The 12,174-nt window shown below is 41.2% G+C and overlaps 1 protein-coding gene across 4 annotated transcripts in view; it reads right to left on the bottom strand.

Annotated features, from left to right (window-relative positions):
* Positions 1-9,005, bottom strand: part of kcnq2a (potassium voltage-gated channel, KQT-like subfamily, member 2a) — a 32,262-nt gene extending 23,257 nt beyond the window's left edge. Inside the window, exon 1 of one of the 4 annotated variants that reach the window (XM_086028364.1) lies at positions 8,567-9,005. In XM_086028364.1, the coding sequence (XP_085884490.1) occupies positions 8,567-8,874 (308 nt within the window). In that variant the 5' untranslated portion in view covers positions 8,875-9,005. The remainder of the gene's footprint in view (positions 1-8,566) is intronic. The other 3 variants (XM_086028372.1, XM_086028382.1, XM_086028390.1) reach the window with 3 other exon arrangements.
* Positions 9,006-12,174: the final 3,169 nt, after the last annotated feature.

Below are 12,174 nucleotides of genomic sequence, written 5' to 3'. Positions count from 1 at the left end.
CTTGTGGTGACTGGCAAAAATAGAGTGAATGAGACAAAACAGTCGAATTCCTGCGATTGTGCTTAATCTGTGGTGTGCGGCGCATTTCTGAGTACACGTCAAAGTGCATTTCCTGCACACACTCGGTTGTTTTAGTCAAGTTACAGTGAGGTCAGGTCATCCTCCGTAATGAACGTGTGTGTTTTTAGCATCTCATACATCATTGATGGCCTCTGTCGTCAAAGCTCGCTGGGTCAAAGATACTTCTTGCAATGTGTGAAAGAAGCTTTTGTTCCGCCTTACCATCTAAGAGTTGTTTTTTTTTTTTTTTAATGACTTTTCTTGTATTGTAATTTGTTGGAATGAGCGTAAAAATGTCTTCACATTCTTTCTAACTTATCACATGTGGCACGTATGTGTACAATATTACTTCTGGCAGCGTTTGCACATTTACACACATGAACACTTCTCGCTCCAGGCTGAAAGGCCTTACTGCATTATAACCATTAAGTAAATTTAGTTATCCATCAGGCCATCCGCTACCGGGACTTCTCGCCCGGGCAATGTCAAAGAACATGAAACATTATACGGCAAACTCCATCATCATTAACTACTGATGAGGATATTTTCCGCCAAACAATTAGCGTTTACTTTCTCCCCACCCATCCTCATAAAACCTCCAAACCAGCTTGTCAATGTGTCATGAAAGTAATATGATAAACATGTATAAGACCCGGGCGGCACGGTGGTCGACTGGTTAGCTAGCCCGCCTCACAGTTCAGAGATCGTGGGTTCGATCCCGGCTCCGGCCTCCCTGTGTGGAGTTTGCATGTTCTCCCCGTGCCTGCGTGGGTTTCCTACGGGTACTCCTGTTTCCTCCCACATTCCAAAAACATGCTAGGTTGATTGGACACTCTAAATTGCCCCTAGGTGTGATTGAGAGTGCGGGAGTTTGTCTCTGTGTGCAACCAATTCAGGGTGTCCCCCGCCTACTGCCCGAAGACAGCTGGGATAGGCTCCAGCACGCCCGCGACCCTTGTGAGGAGAAGCGGTATGGTTAATGAATGAATGAATGTCTAAGACCCAAGGGTGTGGTGGCCATCGGGAATTTCGGGAAAACTGCGGGGTTTTTCAGACGGCCGCCGTGCATATTTTTTTCCCCCCAAATTTTGGTCAATTTCTGAATTGCATGACCTGTATTCAACTTATTTTCCACAGTTAACCAATATTGTAAATACAGAATAACAGAGTTTACATCATGTCAGTTCACAACAAAAGTGATCTCAAGAGGCTCTCAATGACAAAGCTTTTTGCACTTTAGTGAAGTTGTGTACTGAGCATCCATTTGCCTTGACTTCCCGAGTAGGCGATTTGACTACATCATGCCATTCCGTTGCAGTTTTCCTCAGCCTCGGAGGCTGCTCATTTCTTGACATTTTTTGGAACGCAGCGATACGGAGTAATCTAGAAAGTAGAATTGTGAATATTGCTCAATCAAGCAGAGTATCTGTTGCTGGAAGCAGAAAAGTGCACATTTCTTGCTGAACTGCAGATCAAGCACTCAGGGTTACATTGCCTCCCTACACATGCTCGTCCGAGCTAAATATAGACTGCGACAAACTCGAGCTGAGGAAATCGGTCAATTGTTGTGGGCTTGGTTGGCGGGTTCGGCAGGCCCAACCGAAGCAGGCGTCACTCGGAAATTAAGAACATTTGCATGAAAAAACATTTGATTTGTCTCATCAAGATGAGAAGACCAACAGATCAAAATCTTAATATGTTTTAGAACATGACACTAAACCACTCGAATAAATTAGCAACAGTTCATTCCTCACTTCAAATTTTTGTCAGTTTGACTTCTGCTCTGCGCCACGTCACTGCTAAGCCGTATTTCCACCAAGTGTGCCTTTTTTGTGTAGTACGGAACATTCGCCTTTCCAATAATAACAGTTCAGAACCGTGTATTGAAAAAAATATTTCCATGCACGTTCCCTTGCGTGGTAGTACTACAACATACTATGGCCATGTGCTACACAAGAAGTACTGTTAGGCATTTACTAGTGATATGTCATAAAAAGTTGTGCAGGGTACCAAAATAACAACTCTGTGCCATAGCAGTTTTGGGCGCCCTGCTATTGGGGTATCAACCACGGTGGCTGTGAGGGTTCAATTCGACACAATGCACTGGAATGAGAAGAAGACAAAATGTTCTGAACTGAAGCTTGCCTTCATGTATTAACAGTCACATACTACAACAAAGTACAGTTCATGGGTGTCTTGGGTCATGTACTTGAGCAGTTCAGGATTGTCAGTGTCCACTGTCACCCTTAGTGTAGGCCAACAACCACGTAAAAACAGGAAATTTGCTTTCTTTGCGTTGTTGAAAGATTCCCGGTACAGACTGCAACAATGCTAAAACAACTTTAATCTACTTGTCCCCCCCAGTCTTTATCCATAACTCTAATTTTAATGCTCTACCTTGGGTTAAGAACTTAACCAACGGGGACAATGTGCCGGTAACGTGTCTCTACTGGTGACAGTAAATGTACACTTCACTGTCAAAACATAATGAAGCTCATTATCGTGAGCAGCACACAACAGCAACAGCCTTTTTTCCAACATTGTTGTTTCAAATGTGATGTACTCATGAGGGAGAAATTTGAAATGATAGCGATAATGATGACGATCCATCAGATGATACACCCTACTGTATTTACACAAATCGTGTCCGTCACTCATGTGCAGTGGACACATGTATCGTCACGTCACCCAGCTCTAGTTGCTGAACAAGACAGCAGCACCAAAGCACATCAACAATTGTTTCAGATAGATTCAAGTATATGGGGTCTTGTCACATTGCAAACAAATTTTGTGTTCCAGTAGAGTCTGGAGTGATTGCTCCTCAATGTCGGTACATGTTAATGTTCTGGGAAACAGCAGGACCATAATGACAATTTTTAATTAAAGCGGAAGTCAACCCAAACAGATTTTTTTTCCAGAATGTGCTCCCAGTAGGCCCACTAGTTGAAACAGGGCATTCTGATAAATAGTGCGTTTGTGGAATAAGTGTTAATCCACCCGTTTTGAGCCATCTCTGGGGGCGGCCATTTTGTCTTCTGTCGACTGAAAATGACATCACAACTGCTCACAACGACCAATCACGGCTCGGATTCAGAAAACAGGTCAGCTGCGCGCAGCACTCAAGGATGACGCTGGCACATCAAGATGGAGTTCATGCACTTCTTCTGTCTCGTCTTCCCTACTTCCGGAAATACGCCGTAGCAAACCTGCTGTGTAATGGTTTGCTGGTATGCTTTTATTTTGAAGGCCGGGAAGTGTGAAGGAGGGGAAGTGTAGAAAAGTGTAGAAAATAAGTAACTTGTTGACTGCGACTTCTGGCCGTCTGTTGGACCCAAATAATTATACAATACGACAAATCCAACCCCGGGGCTCGCAATGCAAGTAGGTACACGCAGTTGGGTAAGTACTACTGGCGCATTTGAAGCGTGTTCACAGGTTCGAATTGTAAATTAGCCAGCCAATGATCTTTAAAAAGCCTCCGCCATTAGCGTCTCTCCCGCGGCGACGTCAATCACGGACGCTTTTTTTTTTTTTTTTTTTTTTTTTTTGGGGTCAGGGGTCGGAACGGGGCGAGGGCCGACAATATTTATGAATCTGGCCGGGGGGTCGCGGTCGGAAGGGTCACCAAGTCAAGGCGGTAAAAAAGGGTCAAGTGCCCAGCTCTGCAAATTTCATGATGCTGGTAATATTGTTTCTCATTAGGGATAAACCGATTATCGGCGCTGATATTCAGGTTTTTTTGGGCCGAATATCAGCATCGGCCTTTTTTTAAAATTCTGATAGCAGATAATACATCAGTTTAAAACTGTTAAAACTGCACTTTTTGTTATTGTTTGAAACAAAACAAAGATTAGTGAAATTTGAACAATTCTTTCATTTTTAAATTTTGGAGGACTTTAGTTACTGAAGAAAACTATATGGCGCTGTTGTTTAAGTTTTCATTTAACTTTTGAAGACACGCTGATGAGCCTGAGAGCTCCCTTTATGCTCGAATATTACAACAAACGTTTATAATAAAATGAAAATAAAAAAAAATCAACATTATGCAAATCTGAAAAAATGTTCAGTAAACATGCTTGAATACGTTTCAACAAAATTAAGAGTTTAATTTTTTTTTAAAGATTTTGACGCCAATACTTTCCTTTTTGCTGAAAATGAATATCGGCTCCAAATATCGTTATCGGCATCCTTGACAAATAATAATTGGTATCGGTATCGGCCCTGAAGAAAACACATCTCTATTTATCATCATTCCATTCATGTTTCTGTATACATAAAGACCACTAACATACTGTACACCTTCCGCAATTTGAAGGTTAGATAAATAGATGTCTCTCTATTTGTTGAAAAACTGTAATAAAAGAATGACAGAGGTTACTGACCGTGTTTGTGCAGAACAGGTCAATGCGAAACAAGCTTTGTATCAGGCACAGTCTTTGCAGGTAGCATCTGTTTGCCTCCACAAAAGTTTTCAGCTGACAAGCTCAGCAAAAAAAAAAAAAAAGTTCAAACCGACCATGTCCTCAGTGCCCTTTCCTCCCTTCCTTCCTTCCTGTCTGCCTTTAGGGTGCAGGTGACCGACTTTCATCATCCCCACTGAAGAGGTTTCTCTAGTTTGTAAAAAGAACATAATGACGCTTCAGACATGATCTGGCCTCACAGCCAGAGCGCCATATTAGCTGCCAACACACAAATTGATTAGTGTAGGAAGATAAGCTTGTATATGATGTTGGATTTAACACTTATCGACAACCAGCTTCTTTGAGATCAAATAGTTGAACCTCAGTTATTGATCGGCATGTCTTAAATTTACAAGCCACAAGAATGACCTTCACAGTGCATAATGGTGTCTTGATGCTGGACCACTACAGAATCGGGATCCCTGTAGAAGAAGTGTGAAGGAAGGAGTTTAATGCATTGGGTTACATTCCCTATTGGCAAAGCCACAGCAGCATAAACTATCAGAAAAAAAAAATCACTAAAGCTGAACCTTTGAGAGTCCAGTGGCTTGTCACTGGGGCAGTGCCAGTACCCTTAAGTGTACACCGGGTAAACTTTAAAGTGGAAGTCACCCCAAACAAATTTCTTTCAAGAATATGTTCCCAGCAGGCCCACTAGTTGAAACACGGCATTCTGATTAATATTGCGTTTGTGGAATAAGAGTTAAGCAGCAAAACCCACCCCTTTTTAGCCATCTCAGGGGGCGGCCATTTTGTCACTAATGTCGACTGAAAATGACATCACAAATGCTCTGGGCTCAGGTAACGACCAATCACGGCTCAAAATAGTGAAAATTAAGGAAATGGACAGTTCTCGAGACAAAACAAGGGTAACTAACAACACAACACAACCCTCCATCATGAATAAGTCATGCAGCCATGGCTTAGGGCAGTGTGTTTCCTGTGCACGTTCTTACAGTCACGCACATCTCGTGCACGCTCTTGTTCACATTGACACCGGGGGTGAAGTGAGGTTACTAGAGGTGTGCATCTCTCCACAAAAGATGATTCTATACAATTATTGGTACATGGGCTACGATATGATTCAAGGATGTAACGATTTCAAAATGTACAGTAACTATCCGATTTGTTTCGTGCACTCAAAAACAATTTCCTGATTAGAACATAATTTGGGATTTCTGCTGCAGATTGGATCCAAATATTATACTCTTATTTTTTTGCATCCATCCTTGCATCCAACTCATCCACGACACAAAAAAGGCCATCTGAGGACTGCGATTGCCCAAACTGGTAAGGATGGCGTTTTAGTCGACTGTTAAGGTATTACAGTAATATTTCAACAACCCAGACAGTTTGTGTGTTCGTGTGCGTCTGTCTGTGTTTTCCCATGAAACTATTCCTTCCAAGGCAGTCAATTTGCCATCCACTGTAAATATTTCAGTAGTTGGTCCAATTTGACTGCCAACTACCCAAGCGTGCATTTTCACTATCACAATAACTTATTCACAGCCAGACTGTGAACATTTCACTATTATTATGTTACCTATAGGCTATAATCCAGTCCAGCGTGGAATAGACATTTTAGACACTGGGGGGGAGGCGTTGCTGGCGGCCCTGGTGACTAGGACCAACCCGAAAATACACATGGCCATTTGGGAAAATTTTAATATTTTTCCGAAATTCCTGATGGCCACCCCGCCCCTGTTTGCGATGCATCTAAATTTAGAAGCGGTATTATGCCCTGCACTTATTGTTATTCAAAGTCTGTGTACTGTTATACAAGACCTGTATTTGATTTGTGTATGGATGGTTGTTTTGGAAATGTATTTACATCATTTATATCATTTTTAAATGTTTACTTGTTGTTTTACTTGTTTCTTACTTCATTTTAACCTTGCACACAATACATATAATAACAATAATAAAATTAACAAAACCTAACCTTAAACTATAAAAACTAATGAAGCTGCTTTGAAAACTAACAAATAATAACAAAATAAAAGAAAGTTAAAAATGAAATAAAAAGAAACTACAATGACAATTCCAAAACTAGACCAACCCTGGTACGCACTGGCACTAGAACGATTATATTGCATTACCATTCATTTCGATGGCAAACATTATTTCAGTTTGCAAATATAATAGTTTTAAAACAAAGTCACAGACGATTCAAATTTGTGAACCAAGGTTCCACTGTGCAAAGAAAATATACAAGCATTGTGAGACACGACTTCCCCTAAACTGCAAATGATTGCAACCTCACTCTGTTGGAAAACTGTCAAAAAACATTGTCAGTATTATAGCTTTACCCACATTTAATCCTAGGCTACATCAGTGATTCCCAACTATTGTGCCGTAGCACATTAAGAGAACATGGACAAATATATTTTGCTCCAGCTGGTCATAAAGCGAACGCACGAGGTTGGCACCGGACAGTGGACTTATGGTGCAAACAGAATGTACAGTGCGCACACACGCTGTAGGTCATGTAGGCTACCAAGACTGATACGTGGACGGAGCGACCATGATTGAACCCAACAATCGTTTCAAGTGGGCTCTTGCTTTATGCTGAAGCTGCTGTCCGCAGTACTGAAACCTCAAGTCAGAATCTCTTGGTTCCAAACAAATATGAAAAGGCTAGCTATCCCTTGATGGAGCGATCCAAATCCAAAGTAGCTTTCTGTCATGTATCAAAAAACAGAAGTGGCAAAAGTACTCGCACTCTGCACTCAAGTAAAACTCAAGTATACTCAAAAACAAAAAGTAGAAGTTCTGATTCAGCTCCCATGGAGAGTCAAGTACAGACTCGGATATTTACTTTAAGATAAAAGTAAAAAGTAAAACATTGTTTTTTTCACTGTCAGTTACACAGTATAAAATACTGTATCTTTTTTGAGAACTTGTCATAATTGGGTGTGGGGGGGCGGGTTTCTTGGCACACAAAACATGCAGCGTTATTACGGACTTTAAAAATCACAAGACAGGGCACATTATCAAAACGTGTTCCCATAGCTTTGCTATTCATCCATCCATGATCTTTTCTTATATTATCTTATCAATATTTGTACCGCTTTTTCCCAGATTCACTGGGGTAATTTGTGAACATCGTACGCTGGTGGTTTTTAGACTTTAGACAGCACATTCACCATGAATCATTCTTGGAGTTGACAACATCAAAAAAATTCCCTTAATTAAGGTCAAGGATAAGGAATTTCTTCTCTGTGATGTTATATTCGTCAATGCTCCCTTTTTCATGTTCCGCCATGTTGCCATTGAAGTTGATCTGTGTGCGTGTGTGTGTGTGTGTGTGTGTGTGTGTGTGTGTGTGTTGGGGGGACTTTCTGGGGGCAGAACATGTTGGGGGCCTCTGTGAAGCTGATCCCGCCCCCGCCCCCACCCCCTACAAACATTTTTTGGTGACTGGTTAAGGGTCTGTCAGTCCCCCACCCTCGACACAAGGGTCAGGGGCTCCTCCCCCACTAGTAGATCATGTGATGTAATATTCACTGTACTTTTCGTTTGTGATATGTGTCATCCGGGAAATATCGGTCAGCCCACGCACATTCCCCCACCACAAGCATCACACTTACCGCGTTGATGAATAAAGGCTAGGGGCCCTTCATGACGCTTATGGGGGCCCAGATTTTGGTGCGACAACCCTGCTGTACGTCCCGAATGAATCAGTTTTTGAATCTTTTTTTTTCTTCATTGACGGAGGCTCAAGTAACGAGCCTATTTTGACAATGTCAGGAATAGAAAGTAGGCCTATAGGGATAAGAAATAGAGCAAAGTACAGACACCTGAAAAATCAACCACTCATCAAAATGTCACACAATGACAATCAAAAATGAAGATACATGAGAAGTGATGCCAACTCGGCTGCTGAGCAGAATCAACACACATGAACTTTTTACCCCAAAAAGCGTCATCAGTCAAGAATATGCATCCCATAATAACACCTCCTTCCTTTGAAATGGCCCAGAAACAGCAGTCTGCTAGTGCCCCCCTCCCAACGTAAAAGGCCAAAAAGCAGCAGCATCACTCACACATAAGCGTGGTAGATGAACGCCCATCCCCGCGGTCTTTCCAGCGCATTGTAGAGGAAATTCTGCAGCTTGCGGTAACTGGCGTTCTTCTTGGGGGGTCTGACTCTCCCCCCGGCGGAGATGCTGCCTCTGGGTCTGCACAGGATTCCGCTGCCCCGCTTGGTGCTGCTTTCCACGCCTGCGATGAGCAGCGCCCCGTCCCGGCTCGATTCGGGACCCCCCGGCTCCAGACCCACGAAGCCGACTTTGTGCTTCCTCTCGCCGGCTTGAGTTGGGTAAACGCCGCCGTTGAGGGATTTTTGCACCATCCTAAAAGCGGGGCGGCTCAAGCGAGGAGTGGTCCGTGGCGTCGGAATGCATCGCCGTGGCTGAATGAGGAGTGTGTGAGAGGGCGCGTGTGTGTGTGTGCACGCGCGCGCGCGCGCGCGCGTTCAGTGCTGCGGCCAATGCGGTCCGTGCGAGTGAGCCAAACGGAATATTCTCCTCGCCAATCTGTAGTTTGACTTTCACCCAGTCTTCTTTCACTTCCGCCTGCCTGGCAGACAACGGTCAGGAAAATGCACAATGAGTTTTCCTTTAGGTTGCCAGCTCATCAATTATTGCTGTTTCCCGAGTGATCAATGTTGCCTTTTAAGGGAATGAACACGTCTTGTTTCATCCAGTTTCAAAGAAATTTGTAACAACAAATAACAGTGCACAAATGCTGAATCTGAGCTCAAGTGCAATATGAAAAATGATTTGAGGACACTTGTTAGGACCACGCACTTGCCAACCAGATGGATGACAAAAAAAAAAATAACGGCCGGGACATGGGCATATGTGCAAAATAAGTGCACTTAGTACATTTCGTTTTTGAGCTCCGTACATGTCTAATTCAATGCATGTATAAAAGATCCACTATTCAACAACAAAGGGTTTGAGGCAAGTAACAACCGCATTCTGTGATTTTTTTTTTTTCCAAAGGCAAATGGTTTTTGAAATTACCATTCAAGAATGGGACAAAACTGCTAAACAGCAGACCAACATTAAGTGCAATAACTCATTTTGTGCATTTTTTTTTAATGTTTTCAAATAAACTCACTCAAAATTTTAATATTATTGAGGTGGAGGCTATGTTTGTCCTGCATGCCAATCCAAATCCTTGTTTCCATTCCGGTTCCTCACGATTCCGATTCATTTGTTTTCCCCTTTCTGTATTTTGTTTGGGGGTCAAGAATTTGTTTCATGAACTTTTCTACTCTACAAAATTCCACCTACACACATGATGAAAATTTCAAAACATAAATGTAAATATTTAGTCTTCAACCATCTGTTTCAGCCTCCATTGAAGAAAGACAAAACGCTGGTAGTAATGTCACTGAAGATCACAGGTTTCTTAAAGGCGCAATTTCCCCATTATGACAGGTTAGACAACAATTTCAGAGACACGTGCAAATTGATCAAGAGGACTATGACAAATAGAACATATGTTATGATTAAAATGACTCATTTTATCAAACAACTTGTGGACAATAAAACTATGTAATAAAATTGAATGATCATTTAGCCACATATTACATACACTGTAGTTGGCTGTGTGTTGTGGGACATGCCAAACTCACACACACGCAGTGAAAAAAAATATTAAGTGAAGGAAATGCATCGTGAGAGCCTTATACAGGGATTTGTGCAAATGTTTGACGAAACGCTCAGTGGGCTGGATTAAAGGGAGCGGCGTACGTGGCCCGAGGGCCATGCTTTGCCCAACGTGGCTCCAAATTGTCCACAAGTGTAAATTTGATTGTGAATGGTTGTCTGGGCTGGATCCAAAATTCGAATTCCAATCCTCAAAACTGTGAGGTAGACATAATTACTAATCTATCGTGCTGCTGAATAGATAACCTGTACAATCTAAGATGAAGATGAAGCAACGTGGTTTACTATGTGCACTCTGCAAAACAACTACATAATTTAAGCGCCTTTGCTTGAATGGCACCATTGTGTTTTTGCGGTAATGTGTGTCATTATTTGCCCACGCTTCCTTGCAAAACTGCCTTTAATGTGTCAGATGGTGAGGGCATCTCTTGTGCACTGCTAATAAAACATCCATATACAAGGAAGGCTTTTATTTGATGGCCAATATTTATAAAATATCAACAAGCGTGTAACTTTCTTTTCTTGGAGTAATCTATACTCATCTGACTCTGGTTCAAACTCTGGTAGTGTATATGGCCACCCAGCTGTACTCTCTCAATTGTTTTTCAATTGTTTTTCAGTAGGGCTGCACAATATATCGAAAAAATATAGTCGCCACGATAATGGCCCGTGCAATATGTGTATTGCAAAGACGGGCAATACGTTTCATATGGAATTGTATGCTTTTATCTACCTTTGACTAATCAGACACAACCTTAAAGGTGAAGTTAACCCAAACATATTTTTTTTCAAGAATATGTTCTATGCAAGCCCACTAGCTGAAACAAGGCATTCTGATAAATACTGTATTGCGTTTTTGAATAAGAGTTAATCCACTCGTTTTTAGCCATCTCTGGGGCCGGCCATTTTGTCACTTCTGTCGACTGAAAATGACATCACAACTGCTCAGGGCTGAGGTAATGACCAATCAAGGCTCACCTGCTTTCTGAAGCTGAGCCATGCTGCTTAACTCTTATTTCACAAACGCAATATTAATCGGAATGGCTTATCTCAACTAGTGGGCCTACACAGAACATATTCTGGGAAAAATATGTTTGGATTGATTGATTTCCCCTTTAAATGTACATCTCTATCCAATAGGTGAACACTATCTAAGGGTGTTACTAACCCTAAATCACTTTTTTTTAATCAATATATAATAAATACATAATTTAAAAAAAAAATATATATATATATATATATATATATATAAATAAATAAATATATATACTTATTAGAATTAATTAGCTAGGAATAAATCAAATCTACTTATTCTGCCACATAAAAAAACATTTTACATTAAATAATAAAAATGTAATTTCTTTAGGTGTTAAATGTCACAAGATCGATAATCTCAATATTCAACACCCACATCGCATGTTTTAGCAATTTCGTGCAGCCCTATTTTTCAGTATTTATTTTTAAGAATCACCATGGTAACGCAAAGCCTCATTTGCATTGGCACACCCCGTAGTAGAATGCTAATTAACTCTTTTTCAATAGAATTGGAGTGAAATGAGTAATGTCACAGCTGTATCTATATGAGATCACAACAGAACAAGACGATTAGCAAGTATTTAGAAACATTTAAAAAACACAGGCTTTCCTTCGGGGAATTAAGGTGCTCGAAACATCTACAGAGAGAATAACGGGACAAAGAAAGAAATCAACTATAAAGCTACATCATTATAGGCTTGCTGAGCAATTTAGGCCATTAAGTGATGATTGTGTATTATCGCAACATTTTACCAATGATAGAGTCACGTTACAGCGTAATCTATGTCTTAGGAAGTAAAATACACATCCCAACGACAGACGTTTAAAAGCTGTCATGTTCAGAGGGAAAAATGATTCACTTCCACTTATATAAAAACGCAACTACATATAATATTAGATGTAGTCGATCTCACTATCCATACCACACACAAGAACTG

The sequence above is a fragment of the Filicampus tigris genome, chromosome 1 (assembly GCF_054856515.1).
Source record: "Filicampus tigris isolate MCC_2025a chromosome 1, RoL_Ftig_1.0, whole genome shotgun sequence".
NCBI classification, from domain to species: Eukaryota; Metazoa; Chordata; class Actinopteri; order Syngnathiformes; family Syngnathidae; genus Filicampus; species Filicampus tigris.
The sequence above is the reverse complement of the archived record's forward strand: the minus strand, read 5'-3'. Positions and strand labels throughout refer to the sequence as shown.